At 41.7% G+C, this 17,642-nt stretch overlaps 1 protein-coding gene across 1 annotated transcript in view; it reads right to left on the reverse strand.

Moving 5' to 3' along the window:
* MIPEP (mitochondrial intermediate peptidase) overlaps positions 1-17,642 on the reverse strand; it is a 140,915-nt gene that overhangs the window by 58,123 nt on the left and 65,150 nt on the right. The window contains exons 15-16 of the mRNA XM_059902621.1: positions 4,420-4,494; positions 1,467-1,586 (exon numbers count right to left, since the gene is read on the reverse strand). Coding sequence (XP_059758604.1) covers positions 1,467-1,586; positions 4,420-4,494 — 195 coding nt within the window. The remainder of the gene's footprint in view (positions 1-1,466; positions 1,587-4,419; positions 4,495-17,642) is intronic.

A 17,642-nucleotide genomic window follows, 5' to 3' on the forward strand; every position in this document is an offset into this window, starting at 1 on the left:
GCACTGGAACAGTAGATTTTTTTATACATATGGTCAAAAATAGGTAGGTAATGTGACTAGCATTACGTATCACAAATAGATGATGCAGCTTCTATGACAATCAAACCCTGCTGATAAGGAGTCTTATGAAGATGAAATTTCCTGTGACTTTACTTGTCTGGTAAAGATGAACAGTCCCACATGTTCAAGTATTAGGACCTGAAGATCTAGTGGACAGTTACAGTTTACTGATTAACTTAAACTCAGCACAACACATGCTGGTATCCAACACTGTAACAAATGAAACCACATTTATTTGGCATTTTACGGCTTACAGAGCGTTTTCAAATGAGCTTTCTTTCTATGAGATGGGCTAAGCTAGACCTTTTGGTGGCCACCATGCCACCAAGTCAGGGCCATCTCCCTGAGAACAAGACAAATCCAGAGAAAGACAGAGCTGAAAGACGAAACAAAGAGAAACATTTCTAACAATACTGTGTAAGAACTAACTCAACCCAGCTAACCGGCAACCAAACAGACCGACCCCTGCACCTTCCAGCCACGGGGCTCAATAAACACCCTTTCTGCTTAAGCCACTAGGAGTCGGGTTCCCATCGCTTGGACCTGAGGTCCCGAGTGATATGAAAGCGCCAGTCTCATGCCCGGACCCAGGGGCACTCTTCCCTGCCACGCAGCTTCCTCACGGAACCTGGGCTGATGAGGACACACGGCTTCAGGGTTGGGTGGGAATCCCAACACCACCGCTCACTACCCACGTGACCCTAGACGAGACACGTAACTGGCACAAGCCCCCCATGCACCCCGATGACGGGTAAGCATCGAATTCATAGGGTCCTTCTGAGTCAGGGTTTTTGCCAAGCAATCGGACGGAATCTGGCACCTAGTCCTCAGCGAATGGTAGCGAGGCGCCGCTCTCCATCCCGACAGGGCACCGAATGACGCCCGTCACGGTCCCGACACGGCACCGAATGACGCCCGTCACGGTCCCGACACGGCACCGAATGACGCCCGTCACGGTCCCCACACGGCACCGAATGACGCCCGTCACGGTCCCGACACGGCACCGAATGACGCCCGTCACGGTCCCGACACGGCACCGAATGACGCCCGTCACGGTCCCGACACAAGCGGGTCCTCAATCAGTGTGGATTCTCTTTGCAGTGAGAGCGGCTGGGGACCGATCATCACGTTCATCTTACATCGCTGTTTTTCTTGTCACAGATAAATAATGAAAAAGAACACAAGACTAACTCCAAGGGCCTTTCCCTAGGAATCTAGAAAAACCCTGCTGGCAGGAGGAAAATAAGTACATGTAAACGGACGGCTGGGGGCAGTTAAGTGAGTCGGGCGTTTCTAGCACTTGCCCCGCAGGAAACCTCAACGTCCAGGAGAGGATTTCACACCCCGCCCACTTGACACGTACACCCATTCAATGGCACACAACAGGGTCGGAACGCCAGACTCACAGTGTTTGGGACGTATGGTAGGCCATAGAACTTCTCCTGGGTGTCCCTGAGGATGTCTGTGGTCGAGCTCCTGAGGGGATGCTTCCCGTGGTAGATCTGATCCAGAGCAGCATAAAAGACCTGGACAGAAGAACGCACCTATTTAGTTTGGGTACCATGCTTACATCTATGATGTAGGTGACCAAAGATGTTACAAGTCTACCAGAATAATAACTGCAAGTCGCAGCTGGGCAGTCACAAGTATAAGTGTATGTGGCTTGAGATGTATTTTGTATTTCATACCACATTTAAGACCATGTTAATGACGAAAAGGAAAGCTCTCAACCTCTTCATGATTAAGGATATTAAAGAATTTTGAACACTATCTATAAGGTACTCTTTCTGTACAGTGTAGTAAATTAAATTTGTGACCACAAAACTATATACACACACACACACACACACACACACATATGGAAATATATATATATAGCTGGAAATATGAAAAAATTAAGTTATAACCCGTGACCCGCTGGAGCTAATAAATACTGTTTGGCTTCTTCCTAGAATCCTGATATAATTAAATGAGAGAAATGACAGGGTGAGAATCCTAGTTTGTTGATGAGAGGTGAAAGGTGCGGTGAGGTGAGGTGAGGAAGCAGGAGTGTCACAAAGGATTCAGGAGCAGCTGTCGGAGAGTCTGAGGCCAGGACCAAAGCAGCCCCCAGCCCTGCTGTCAGGGCACAGAGGAAGCAGCTGCTGGGCAGGGCGACCCTGGCTTAAGGAGGTGACTGGTAGGGAAGGCTCACTCCCCTCCAAGGAGAGGACAGAGGCCACTGAAACATGACAGGAGAGTAAAGCATTAGAAGGAGTTTAAACATGAACCCTGCTGCGTATTTACCAAGCTCTGAAAGCTAAAATTTGCACAGAAAACCTAAAGTAAAGTGCTTTTTCACTGCAACATTTGACTTATTAACATTGTTTGAATTTTACCTGAAGCAAGCGAGTAGAGAATGTTTTATTTTAAAGGAAAAAATTCTGTCACGTGATTATGTTTCCGATACATATCTTTCTGATTCAAAATGGGAATTTGTAGAGAATGTGCAGCTGTTGACTTGAAAGAAGTGAGATTAGTTTGTATAAAAGAAAAAATTTAAATGACCTCTAACTTCTGGCTTCATCTAGATACAGAATTATGGTTCTAAATTATAAAGTCAAGTTTAAACCTTCACTGGAAAAATACAGACGTTTCCTAAATATTGCTTTGCTCTAACTGGCAATCTAAACATATACTAAATACAGCTCTTTCCATTCTATGTTCTGTAATGAGTAACAATGCACAGAGAGAATCAGAGGGGCCCACATTACTCATCCATGTCCATATTCTAACAGAATAAATCATTAGAAATTGAAATTCTAAAACTCTAAACTCAACTGAGATGGGGTTTTTTTGCCCCAATCTATAAACAAATCAGAATTTAAGAGTTTCGTTCCTTCAGTTACGCCTTTCACAAACGAAAGATATAAGCATGGAATGCCTTTTTTAAAAAAATGATAAAAACAGCAAAATAAATGTGTATTGGGTTGGCCAAAAAGTTCGTTCGGGTTTTCCTGTACGCTGTAACGTCTTGCAGAAAAACCTGAACGAACTTTCTGGCCACCCCAATATTTCATGCTCATTTGCTGATGAACCAAACAATTCTAAGTGACAAGCCCACCCAGGGGGTCCTGCGTGCTTGGGACCAAGAACCTTAGAGCTGCAGAAAAACAGGAGCTATTTTTAAAATAATGCACAGCAAAAAATAAATAAATAATTTTAAAAGGCACAATTTAAAAACCACTATTGATACCTGCTTAGAAATCTGCAGCAACTCCCTTCCGCCCTGGGGTGTCCCCACGGCTCGGGGGACGGCTGTGTGACAGGAAAGCAGCAGGAGTGGCCCTTAGGGCGGGAACTTCCTTCCCTCCCTCCTCCTCCAGCTTTTCAACCCCCCTCTCCCTCTCTCTCCTTATTCTTTTTGGAGGGCAGGCAGAAGTACAGAAAGGTTGGTTTTCCTTTTTAGAAGAAAATCACTGCAACAAGTGTTGCAAAGGATGCCAGGACACAGGCTTTTAAAAGGTAGGACTCCCACGACAGGTACCAGGAAATCAGAAGACTACTGCCAAGTAATGTTAACCTTTCAAATAATCCAGAAATCTTTTTTGCAATTGTGTGATACAAATAGACACTAAATAATGTAAATCCATGGTTTCGTCTATAGCAGGCATCTTCTTCACTGAAACGTGTATTTTAAGGTCCAAAAAAACAAGAGCACATTCATTACTTTCTAGGGACTGAACTTTATACACCTATAAAGCAATTCAATAGTGACTATACTTCTAAACAGGTGACTGGATCATTAGACAGTGAATACTGCCTGAGATGAAAGATGGGTGTTTAGGCTGTGTTTACATAACACTCAAGATCTGATGAAGAGGAAGAATTCCATAAACAATCTCAGAAATTACAAATAACCTAAACATCTGGTATCACACAGACCTGACATCCAGATGGTTTATAAAATGTTTCTCGTCTTTATCTGGAAACCTGGAACACTGGCTTTGAGTTTTACGAAAAACTAAGTCGTTACTGTTTAAACTTCACATGTAAAAACACAAATTTAAAAAAAGATACAAAGTGAACAAAAAGATACAACTTGGTTGCTGAAATGCACCATTTAGAAGAAGTCAGGTAAAACTTTTCCACGCTTTTATTTTCCACTGAAATTGGGAAATAACCTTATTTGACACCTACTTCCTTAGGACGGTTGGAAGACCAAATGATTAGTCAAGGTCAAGTTCTCTGAACTCAGAGGAAAGACGTTTTGGAAGCATAATTATTATAATAAATGGGTAGCACTGGCAAGAATTTAAAGTTATACATTTATTTTGAATAATATCTGTGGACAACTTCAGAACAAAGGCACACACCCACCTGAAGTTGCATGTCCGCTGCTGCACAAACCTTTTTAGATTCGCAAAGACGAGACACCATATTTCTGGGCAGTGACTTGAAAAACAAAACAATATGTATGTGAGTAAACTGCACTGTGTACTTTTGAGGCAGGAAGGTTAAAAATAACATCAAATGATACAATTTCATTTTGGTTTAATAATAACGTTGAAATATTTTCGAGGACAAGATAAAGGATGAATACATTCCACTGAATTTCAAAAAGTGCTAATTATCAAATAGGGGTTTGTATGTGAAAATACAGGATTGTAGGGAAGTCAGACATTGGCACTGTTCCTTAAAACTCTAGTTAAAACGTCAGGAAAAGTTAGTGCTTTTTCTCTTCGTTTGTTAGCAATGAAAGTCCGTTCAAGTGCTCTGTTGACCTTTAAGAGCACGTAATGACTGATGACAGGAATCAAAGGTCACAAAGTCAAGAAATAAACTCTAGTCCATGGTGCCAGTCGGTACTGGAGCCGAACTCATATCCCGACAAATAACCATGATAATGAACTGTGCCGCCTTTTATTTTCCAACCTGAAAGAATTGCAGTGCTTGGAAACTCAGTCTGATTAACGTCCCTATACAATTTAGGGCTTCCTCTCCGAGACTAATTAGGCGTAATCATAAAACATCACGTATTCTCTTACAACTAAACTAATAATGTAGCTGAAGAAGTGCTGTAGCCAATCTTACTCTACTTTAAAATCATTAATACTGGTGTTTACTGAAGACAGCTGCCATTTTATACAATTCTATTTACAATCTAAATCAAGTTAAAAGCCCTTCTAAAGAGAAACAAATTATGTAAGAGACTTATGGCAGGTTACTCTGCACTACAGCTGTATAGACTAACCATTGGTGAGTGGTAATGTGAGCTGTGAGCCGGAAGGGGAAGCAGGCACTGCCGCGTGTGTGTGCACGTGTGTGCACATCTGTGTCTATATATCTATAAAGATATCTCCCCAGGGCCTAGAACAGTGCCTGGCACACAGCAGACACTCAGTACATATCTGCAGGAGGAGTGAACTAACGCAAGAATGATCCTGACTTCTGTAGCACAGGATGAAGGCTCAGACAACAAGGCCTTTTCTCTTCTCTTTCCGTTTGGCTATAAGAAAAGCAAACCAGCCAAAAAAGGTAATTTTTCAAGAGTTAAGACACAGACTGAAGGAAGCTGCACAGTGTAACTTCTGGTGCAGGGAAAAGGCCTGGGTCTTCCCGACATAAAACGAAAATTTCCTGCAACAGCATTTTAAAAAGTCAAGGTTCAGTGAAGTCATACACGCCAGCAGCTTGTATCAAGATGTTCAGGTTTCTTTAAACCTTACTTTATGGTATACCTTCTGTTGACAGGACTGCTGCTGCACTTGGGTTTTTCATGCTTCACAAAGCTTTAATGGTTTTATTTTCATGTAAAAAATCGTACGTGTGGAAGGATTATCAACAAACAATGGGAACTCCAGTGGGCAAGCGCTTTATTAGACCTGAGGGACAGAAAGAGGGGGAGATGGGGTCCCAGCAGCACTGCCCATGTGCACAGAACCATAAACAGAGCTACAATGAGCAAGAGGAAGGAAAACCCTGCACATGAGTGGGAAACCATAAGCTAGAAGGGCTTGACTGCGGGAACAAGGTAGAAGTGGGACCTACAAAGTGAACAGGCGTGAAGCGGGGATGGGGGGCTGCAGGGAGAAGGGCCCTGAGCAGAGGCACGGAAGAGGGGGCCCGGGGGCTCAGCCAGGCAAGGATGGGGTGCCCACCCTCAGTTCCTGCAGGAGGCCACTGGTGAGTTTTGACCGAGGAAGTCACCTGGTCCAAGTTGTGTTCTGAAAAGATTCCTTTGGCCGCAGTGTAGACACGCCGTAGGAGGGGGCCAGGAGTGGGGACCAGTGAGACACACACACCACCAGTGACCTCAGCCACAGCAGAGTGAGCAGCCGGGGCATGACTGGGGCTGGACTGAGGGGGAAGAGAGGCAGGGCTGGTCAGGGGGTCGAGGTGGATGGGGAGGAAGGCCAGGAGGGAAGGCCCAGGCACTGAGCGGGGAGCGGAGAGGCGTCCATGGCCGTGGTCCCGGCTCTCTGCAAGGTTTACAAGTCCTACCTGGAGACAGTGAGGAGGAAAAGCCAATACTGGATCTAAGAACCAAACCCAACAGACCCCTTTCATTTGTAAGTACTTTACTTTGAGGCCAGTGTCTCCCAAGATTCAAACCCATCTAGGAAGGGCAAACAAAGGGACAAATTTAAGGAGGCTTAATTCTTTCCTGGTCAGGTTTACAATAAAACAAAAGACGCAAAGAAAAAGAGCACAAAAAGACAACTGAAAACAGTTTATCAAAAATTACATATTCAGGACTTCCCTGGTGGCACAGTGGTTAAGAATCCGCCTGCCAACGCAGGGGACACGGGTTCGAGCCCTGGTCCGGGAAGATCCCACATGCCATGGAGCAACTAAGCCCGTGCGCCACAACTACTGAGCCTGAGTTCTACAGCCCGCGAGCGAGCCACAACTACTGAAGTCCGTGTGCCACAACTACTGAAGCCCATGCGCCTAGAGCCCGTGCTCCGCAACAAGAGAAGCCACTGCAGTGAGAAGCCCGCACGCAGCAACGAAGACCCAACGCAGCCAAAAATAAATAAATAAATTTATTAAAAAAAAAATTACATATTCAAGGGAATTCCCTGATGGTCCAGTGATTAGGACTCCACACTCTCACTGCCTGGGGCCTGGGTTTGATCCCTGGTCGGGGAATTAAGATCCCACAAAGCCAAGTGGCACGGCCAAAAAAGGAAAAAAACAATTACGTATTCAGAAAACCCACATGTGCTACATAGTTCTATAAAATGTTGGGGGAAATGAAGGTTACATGGGGCTCCTGGATTACTTTTTGCAACTTCCTATGAGTCTACAATTATTTCAAAATAAAAAGTACAAAAAAAATCCCCAAACTATGTATTCAAGGCCCACTGTACATATAGTAGTGAATACAAAGAATGTTTACCAAAAATGTAAGGAAACATTTAAGTAGAAGTTAAATACTGTCCTAGTAGAACAGTTCAGAGGAAAGAATTATTAACCCATCAAATCACAAATTAAATAATATATTTATATTATGTGTGGTGTAAACAGGAAAATAGATGTTCTTTTTTTTTTTTAATCTAGTTGGGTTGTTAATCAATTGGAATTAATAAATGTACTTCAGCTCATGGAAGGGAGTTATATATTTACTATTTTTATACAATTTTTTTTTTGGCTGCACCACACGGCTGTGGGATCCTAGTTCCCTGACCAGGGACTGAACCCGAGTCCATGGCAGTGAAAGCGCCAAATCCTAACCAATGGACCGCCAGGGAATCCCCTATATACAATTTTTTTTAATATACAATATTTAGAAGTTAAATCTTAAACTTCAAATTAGAAACAATGTTTCCTGGTCAAGATTTTCTTCTGTAAATATCACTTTACCAACCAGAGTCATGGCAACCAATACTGACACCAATAATTCATCCAAAGGTGGATGTGTCCACAGAGTAGCACAGATGTTTCACAGTATTGGCTCCTGAAGTTAAAGTACGGGCTCACTTCTAGTATCAATATATTGAAGAAAGACAGAATGAATACATCCAAGCCAGCAGGCAATGAGCAACCACATAGAAAAGAAAACGTTTTAAAACACCTGAACCTCAAACAGTATTTTTTCATTATGTTAAAATGAAACTTTAACGAAGTCCAAGGCAGTAGAAATAATAATGACTCTTTCACCATATAATCAGCTGCGTGTTTTACCAGCTTCTACTACGATCTTCATAATTTCCAAAGTAGGAAATATCCCTTCTACTGATCACTAAGTCTCCTATCCCAACCATGATGTGAAGTTGTCTGCTCCCCTTCAGATCTGGATGCTGCCGTGTTCATCAAAGAGTGAAAAGCATACGGAGGATGCTACAGATCACGAACAGCCTTCAGGTTAACCAGTCACAGCGAAGACCCAATCACTGAATTCTCTAAGCCACGTTCTCCTCGCTTGTAAAGCGTCCATGTTACAGTTTCAGAGAATTAGATGACAACTGAACAAGATAATGTACTTTAAAAGTGTATAATGCCAGGTTTAACAGAGCAGGCGCTGACTAAATGGTAGCCAGTGCTGTGCACGATTACAGCTGCTCTACGTGACACAGTAACCACTGACTTTGACCACTTTATTTACATTTTACTCTTTTACCTACATATTCTCGACATATGGTCTGTTTCAGATTTATAAATTCTTAGGAGACAGGAATTATAAGCTAAACAAGTTCTCTCTCTGTAGCACCTAACAATCAAATTCTTAATAAGAAAATGTAATTTGTTTCCTGTTTATATTTCTTTTCATTTATAAAACAGTCAAGTATGCTTAATGAAATACATGTCTCCTCAAATTACCCAGCTTTAGCAAAGGACACTTTCTCCACTATGTGATCATCTTAAGGCTTTTAGAAGAACAATGAAATCTCGTTTCACTGCGTTACTAGTGTATCTTCCCTATTTCAACATCTGCCACAGAACTTGGTCCTTAACTCACGTTTTGAAAACATTTTCTCTCACTTTAAGCAGAACTAGCTATCAAACAGTGAGTCAGTTCCTCATCTGCAGGGTCCAGTTCATATTTAGAGAAGATTGGTGCTAATGAGGAAATGTTCCTTCTGATGATATTTTAATCAAATATGTCTCATGCTATGGATCTTGCAGTTCAGACTTTGTCTCTGATGAGCGTTCCTCTATAATCTCTGTCTCTGTTCCTCTGTTGGTAATGCGTCTTTTTTTCTCTGGCTCCCTTCATGGTTTTCTCTTTATCTTTGGTTTCCAGCAGTTTGACTACTATGTGTCTAGGTATATACTGTTTTCATTTATACTGCATGGGGTTCTCTAAGCGTCTTGGATTGCTGGCCTGATTTTCATCATTTTTGGCAAATTCTCAACCATTATCCCTTTGCCTATTTCTTATGCCTTATTTCTCTCATCTCATTTGTGGAACTCCAACTACATGTATGTTACATTGTCTGATATTGTCCCAAAGTTCCTTGGATGCTCTATTTTGCCTTCCCTCCCCCTAACATTCCCCCTGCCCTTGTATTTCTGTTTGGACAATTTCTACTGACCTGTCTTTAAGTTCACACTTTCCTCAGCTATGTCAAGTACATGGATGATCCCCTCAAAGGGATTCCTCACATATGATACCATGGCTTTCTTTCCTGCATTTCCACTTGACTGTTTCTCACAGTTTCCATCTCTCTTCTCCATCTGTTCACACATGTTGTCCGCCTTACCCACGATACCCTTTAACACAGTTATTTAAATCCCCGTCCAAGAGTTACTTTAAAATTATCTCAGTTACTAGTTATTTTAAAGGCCCTGAATCTGACTCTAATGGTTTCTTTGTCCTTGAGTGGGAGGCAGGGTTGTGTGCTGCTGAGTGATAATTCACTCAGCACACATTTACTGATTGCCCATTATGGTGATATATCAGTGAACAAAACAGATAAAAATCCCAGTTCTCAAGGGGTTTACATTCTAGGAGACTTCGTTAACTTAAAAATTACTATTGATGGAAAAAAGGACATTTTTCTTTATTTCAGTTCCTACAGGTTCAGGAATAAAAGGACAGAGATTTAATGCATCGCCTCCTTTAGGCCACCCAAAAGGATCAAACTGTACTAATTACAATGCTGTTTACATATGCAATCTTTACTCATTTTAAGTTCATTTGTGAGTTTTCCGCGCCATACATTTAGACAATAGCAGGTAGTCAACAAACAGTGTGTGAAGGTTAGCTATGCCTGTCACTGACATTCACACGTTTCCAGAGGGAATGAAGTGGTAAATGCACAAACACATTATCTCAGCATACGCTGACAACACCAATACCCATCCTTCATTCAACAAATTCTCAGCATAAGAATTTAGGTAACACAGGAAGAAGAAAGACAAAACACCATCTCCTGCCCTCAAAAGACTTAAAATTCTGATACCTGCTTTACACGGTGAAGTTTGTGATGCATGTTGTAGTTGTGTGACTTCAGTTTTGTAGATTTATTTTCAACTTATTTCTGTACCCCTCAAAATTCAACACCTCAATTAACGCACAATACCACTTGGTAAAAGTAATAACCCTTTGCAAAATCTGTTTTATTACTACTCCAAGTTCCCCCAAAAAATGGATTAGCAGTGGTAATAAAATTTTCAGTGACTACTGATACTAAATACAGGTATTTAATATGTAATTAGAATACAATGAATAGATGAGGAAGTTAGAGACAGGGGAAATGGAGGTGAAAATACAATGAGGTCAGAATTGGGGTTAGGCACATAAAACTTAAAGTTTCATTCAACTTTCACAGCTGGGCCATGGACAGAGCAGAACTCAGTGATGTCCCTCATTCAGACTGCTCTGACTACAGGACTAGATCCTTCCACTGGAATTCCACAATCCAGAAAGTCTGAGGACTGAAAGTTCTCACCAATTTGACACAAACACATTTGACGGCAGTGCCTGCTTTGCACAAACGTGGACCTCTTTGCTCCAAACCGCCTGTGGATGGGGCCTGAGCCCCATACACTGCCAGCCCCTGACAACCAGGCCACGCTGACAATGTCCACGGCCCAGCCCCAAGCCCCCCAGTCTTCTCTTGCAAGGCTCCTTTTCCACAGTAAAGACAAGCAGATTTCCACTGTGCTCTGTTTCAAGGGTCTCTGCTATCACTGCTGTTCTCACTGAGCCACTTCATTTCAATACAAAAGTACTTCGAGTTATACCCTCAACCATGCTCAGCAATTCGCACCCCTTACAAACTCAGTGCAGAGCTGTTCAGAAACAATTTTCTCAAACAGTCTACACCCCTTTTTCAATGGGGTTGGAGAGCATTACTGCAAATTCACTTCAAAATAACACTGACTGAATGAACTTCGCACTTCAGATAATTTACACCCTTGCCTGAGTTTCTTTTATTAAAACACCTGCAGGAGGATTGGTTCAAGATGGCAGAGTAGAAGGACGTGCTCTCACTCCCTCTTGCGAGAGCACCGGAATCACAACTAACTGCTGAACAATCATCGACAGGAAGACGCTGGAACTCACCAAAAAAGATACCCCACATCCAAAGACAAAGGAGAAGCCACAATGAGATGGTAGGAGGGGTGTAATCACAATAAAATCAAATCCCATAACTGCTGGGTGGGTGACTCACAAACTGGACAACACTTATACCACAGAAGTCCACCCACTGGAGTGAAGGTGCTGTGCCCCATGTCAGGCTTCCCAACCTGGGGGTCCGGCAACGGGAGGAGGAATTCCTAGAGAGTCAGACTTTGAAGGCTGGTGGGATTTGATTGCAGGACTTCGACAGGACTGGGGGAAACTGAGACTCCACTCTTGGAGGGCACACACAAAGTAGTGTGCACATCGGAACCCCGGGGAAGGAGCAGTGACCCCAGGGGAGACTGAGCCAGACCGACCTGCTAGTGTTGGAAGGTCTCCTGCAGAGGCGGGGGGTGGCTGTGGCTCACCGTGGGGACAAGGACACTGGCAGGAGAAGTTCTGGGAAGTACTCCTTTGGCGTGAGCCCTCCCAGAGTCTGCCATTAGCCCCACCAAAGAGCCCTGGTAGGCTCCAGTGTTGGGTCGCCTCAGGCCAAACAACCAACAGGGAGGGAACTCAGCCCCACCCATCAACAGTCAAGCAAATTAAAGTTTTACTGAGCCCTGCCCACCTGAGCGACACCCAGCTCTACCTACCACCAGTCCCTCCCATCAGGAAGCTTGCACAAGCCTCTTAGGTAGCTCATCCACCAGAAGCAAGAAGAACTACAGTCCTGCAGCCTGTGAAACGAAAACCATATTCACAGAAAGATAGACAAGATGAAAAGGCAGAGGGCTATGTACCAGATGAAGGAACAAGATAAAACCCCAGATAAACAACTAAATGAAGTGGACATAGGTAACCTTCCAGAAAAAGAATTCAGATAGTGAAGACAACCCAGGACCTCAGAAAAAGAATGGAGGCAAAGATGGAGAAGATGCAAGAAATGTTTAACAAAGACCTAGAAGGATTAAAGAACAAACAAACAGATGTGAACAATACAAAAACTGAAATGAAAAATACACTAGAAGGAATCAAGAGCAGAATAACTGAGGCAGAAGAACAGTTAAGTGACCTGGAAGACAGAATGCTGGAATTCACTGCCACAGAACAGAATAAAGAAAAAAGAATGAAAAGAAATGAAGACCGCCTAAGAGACCTCTGGGACAACACTAACACAACAACATTCACATTATAGGGGTCCCAGAAGGAGAAGAGAGAGAGAAAGGACCTGACAAAATATCTGAAGAGATTATAGTGGAAAAATTCCCTAACATGGGAAAGGAAATAGCCACCCAAGTCCAGGAAGCACAGAGAGTCCCATACAGGATAAACCCAAGGAGAAACATGCTGAGACACACAGTCATCAAACTGGCAAAAATTAAAGACAAAGAAAAATTATTGAAAGCAGCAAGGGAAAAATGACAAATAACATACAAGGGAACTCCCATAACGTTAACAGCTGATTTCTCAGCAGAAACTCTACAAGCCAGAAGGGAGTGGCATGACACATTTAAAGTGATGAAAGGGAAGAACCTACAACCAAGATCACTCTACCCGGCAAGGATCTCATTCAGATTCGATGGAGAAATCAAAAGCTTTACAGATAAGCAAAAGCTAAGAGAATTCAGCACCACCAAACCAGCTCTACAACAAATGCTAAAGGAACTTCTCTAAGTGGGAAACACAACAGAAGAAAAGGACCTACAAAAACAAACCCATAACAATTAAGAAAATGGTAATAGGAACATACGTATCGATAATCACCCTTAAATGTGAATGGATTAAATGCCCCAACCAAAAGACACAGGCTCGCTGAATGGATACAAAAACAAGACCCATATATATGCTGTCTACAAGAGACCCCCACTTCAGACCTAGGGACACATACAGACTGAAAGTGAGGGGATGGAAAAAGATATTCCATGCAAATGGAAATCAAAAGAAAGCTGGAGTAGGAGTACTTATATCAGATAAAATAGACTTTAAAATAAAGAATGTTACAAGAGACAAGGAAGGACACTACATAATGATCAAGGGATCAATCCAAGAAGATGATGTAACAATTATAAATACATATGCACCCAACATAGGAGCACCTCAATAGATAAGGCAACTGCTAACAGCTATAAAAGAGGAAACTGACAGTAACACAATAATAGTGGGGGACTTTAACACCTCACTTACACCAATGGACAGATCATCCAAAATGAAAATAAATAAGGAAACAGAAGCTTTAAATGACACAATAGACCAGATAGATTTAATTGATATTTATAGGACATTCCATCCAAAAACAGCAGATTATACTTTCTTCTCAAGTGCACACAGAACACTCTCCAGGATAAATCACATCTTGGGTCACAAATCAAGCCTCAGTAAATTTAAGAAAATTGAAATCATATCAAGCATTTTTCTGACCACAACACTATGAGATTAGAAATCAATTACAGGGAAAAAAACATAAAAAACACACACACATGGAGGCTAAACAATACGTTACTAAATAACCAAGAGATCACTGAAGAAATCAAAGAGGAAATCAAAAAACACCTAGGGAAAATGACAATGAAAACACGACGATCCAAAACCTATGGGATGCAGCAAAAGCAGTTCTAAGAGGGAAGTTTACAGCAATACAATCCTACCTCAGGAAACAGAAAAATCTCAAATAAACAATCTAACCTTACACCTAAAGGAACTAGAGAAAGAAGAACAAACAAAACCCAAAGTTAGTAGAAGGAAAGAAATCATAAAGATCAGAGCAGAAATAAATGAAATAGAAACAAAGAAAACAATAGCAAAGATCAATAAAACTAAAAGCTGGTTCTTTGAGAAGATAAACAAAATTGATAAACCATTAGCCAGACTCAATGAGAAAAAGAAGGAGAGGACTCAAATCAATAAAATTAGAAATGAAAAAGGAGAAGTTACAACAGACACCGCAGAAATACAAAGCATCCTAAGAAACTACTACAAGCAACAGTATGCCAATAAAATGGACAACCTGGAAGAAATGGACAAATTCTTAGAAAGGTATAACCTTCCAAGACTGAACCAGGAAGAAATAGAAAATATGAACAGACAAATCACAAGTAATGAAATTGAAACTGGGATTAAAAATCTTCCAACAAACAAAAGTCCAGGACCAGATGGCTTCACAGGTGAATTCTATCAAATATTCAGAGAAGAGCTAACACCCATCCTTCTCAAACTCTTCCAAAAAATTGCAGAGGAAGGAACACTCCCAAAACCAGATACCAAAACCAGACAAAGATACTACAAAAAAAGCAAATTACAGACCAGTATCACTGATGAATATAGATGCAAAAATCCTCAACAAAATACTAACAAACAGAATCCAACAACACATTAAAAGGATCATACACCATGATCAAGTGGGATTTATCCCAGGGATGCAAGGATTCTTCAATATACGCAAATCAATCAATATGATACACTGTATTAACAAACTGAAGAAGAAAAACCGTATGATCATCTCAATAGATGCAGAAAAAGCTTCTGACAAAATTCAACACCAATCTGTGATAAAAACTCTCCAGAAAGTGGGCATAGAGGGAACCTACCTCAACATAATAAAGACCATATACGACAAAGCCACAGCAAACATCATTCTCAATGGTGAGAAACTGAAAGCATTTCCTCTAAGATCAGGAACAAGACAAGGATGTCCACTCTCACCACTATTATTCAACATAGTTTTGGAAGTCCTAGCCACGGCAATCAGAGAAGACAAAGAAATAAAAGGAATACAAATTGGAAAAGAAGAAAACTGTCACTGTTTGCAGATGACATGATACTATACGTAGAGAATCCTAAAGATGCCAACAGAAAACCACTTAGAGCTAATCAATGAATTTGGTAAAATTGCAGGATACAAAATTAATGCACAGAAATCTCTTGCATTCCTATACACTAATGATGAAAAATCTGAAAGAGAAATTAAGGAAACACTCCCATTTACCACTGCAGCAAAAAGAATAAAACACCTAGGAATAAACCTACCTAGGGAGACAAAAGACCTGTATGCAGAAATCTATAAGACACTGTTGAAAGAAATTAAAGATGATACCAACAGATGGAAAGATATACCATGTTTTTGGATTGGAAGAATCAATATTGTGAAAATGACTATACTACCCAAAGCAAGCTACAGATTCAATGCAATCCCTATCAAATTACCAATGGCACTTTTTACAGAACTAGAACAAAAAATCTTAAAATTTGTATAGAGACACAAAAGACCCCGAATAGCCAAAGCGGTCTTGAGGGAAAAAAACGGAGCTGGAGGAATCAGACTCCCTGACTTCAGACTATACTACAAAGCTACAGTAATCAAGACAACATGGTACTGGCACAAAAACAGAAATACAGACCAATGGAACAGGATAGAAAGCCCAGAGATAAACCCACGCACCTAAGGTCAACTATCTATGACAAAGGAGGCAAGGATATACAATGGAGAAAAGGCAGTCTCTTCAATAAGAGGTGCTGGGAAAACTGGACAGCTACATGTAAAAGAAAGAAATTAGAACACTCCCTAACACCATACACAAAAATAAACTCAAAATGGATTAGAGACCTAAATGTAAGACCGGACACTATAAAACTCTTAGAGGAAAACATAGGAGTAACACTGTTTGACATAAATCACAGCAAGATCTTTTTTGATCCACGTCCTAGAGGAATGGAAATAAAGACAAAAATAAATAAATGGGACCTAATGAAACTTAAAAGCTTTTGCAAAGCAAAGGAAACTTCAAACAAGATGAAAGAACAACCCTCAGAATAGGAGAAAATATTTGCAAATGGATCAACAGACAAAGGATTAATCTCCAAAATTTACAAGCAGCTCATGCAGCTCAATATCAAAAAAAACAAACAACCCAATCCAAAAATAGGCAGAAGACCTAAATAGACATTTCTCCAAGAAGACATACAGATTGCCACCAAACACGTGAAAGGATGCTCAACATCAGTAATCATTAGAGAATTCCCAATCAAGACTACAATGAGGTATCACCTCACACCGGTCAGAATGGCCATCATCATAAAATCTACAAACAATAAATGCTGGAGAGGGTGTACAGAATAGGGAACCCTCGTGCACTGTTGGTGGGAATGTAAATTGATACAGCCCCTATGGAGAACAGTATGGAGGTTCCTTAAAAAGCTAAAAATAAAACTACCATATGACACAGTAATCCCACTACTGGGCATATACCCAGAGAAAACCATAATTCAAAAAGACATATGCACCCCAATGTTCACTGCAGCACTATTTACAATAGCCAGGACATGGAAGCAACCTAAATGCCCATCGACAGACGAATGGATAAAGAAAATGTGGTACATATATACGATGGAATATTGCTCAGCCATAAAAAGGAACGAAATTGAGTCATTTGTAGAGACGTGGATGGATCTAGAGACTGTCCTACAGAGTGAAGTAAGGCAGAAAGAGAAAAACAAATATTGTATATTAACGGATATATGTGGAACCTAGAAAAATGGTACAGATGAACCGGTTTGCAGGGCAGAAATTGAGACACAGATGTAGAGAACAAACGTATGGACACCAAGGGGGGAAAGTGGTGGGGTGGTGGTGGTGGGATGAATTGGGAGACTGGGATTGACATATATATATATTAATATGGATAAAATGGATAACTAATAAGAACCAGCTGTTTAAAATAAAATAAAATTCAAAAATAAACCAAAGCACCTGCAGGTTCTGTCTCTGTAGCGGCCCACGAGGCATGAACAGCCCGGGCGGACGCCGGCCCGGCCTCTCTCTGGGGGGACAGAGCAAGCCCAGCAGGCCAGGGAGCAGGGAGGCCCACTGAGCTCCCTGTATGAAGCACCCACTGTGTGCACGGCGCCCTACCCTGCAGCCAGGTACACTACAATGGACCCTTGATCCTGCTGCCAGGACCCAGAAAAGGGATGCATGTCAGAATTAATCACATGGGGAAACGCCCGACATGCCACAAAGGAGGTACAGGCGAAGCTACGTAGGAATTCAGATGACAGCAATTACTGAAATGACTGAAAGGCAATTACC

The sequence above is a fragment of the Balaenoptera ricei genome, chromosome 18, assembly GCF_028023285.1.
Source record: "Balaenoptera ricei isolate mBalRic1 chromosome 18, mBalRic1.hap2, whole genome shotgun sequence".
NCBI lineage: Eukaryota > Metazoa > Chordata > Mammalia > Artiodactyla > Balaenopteridae > Balaenoptera > Balaenoptera ricei.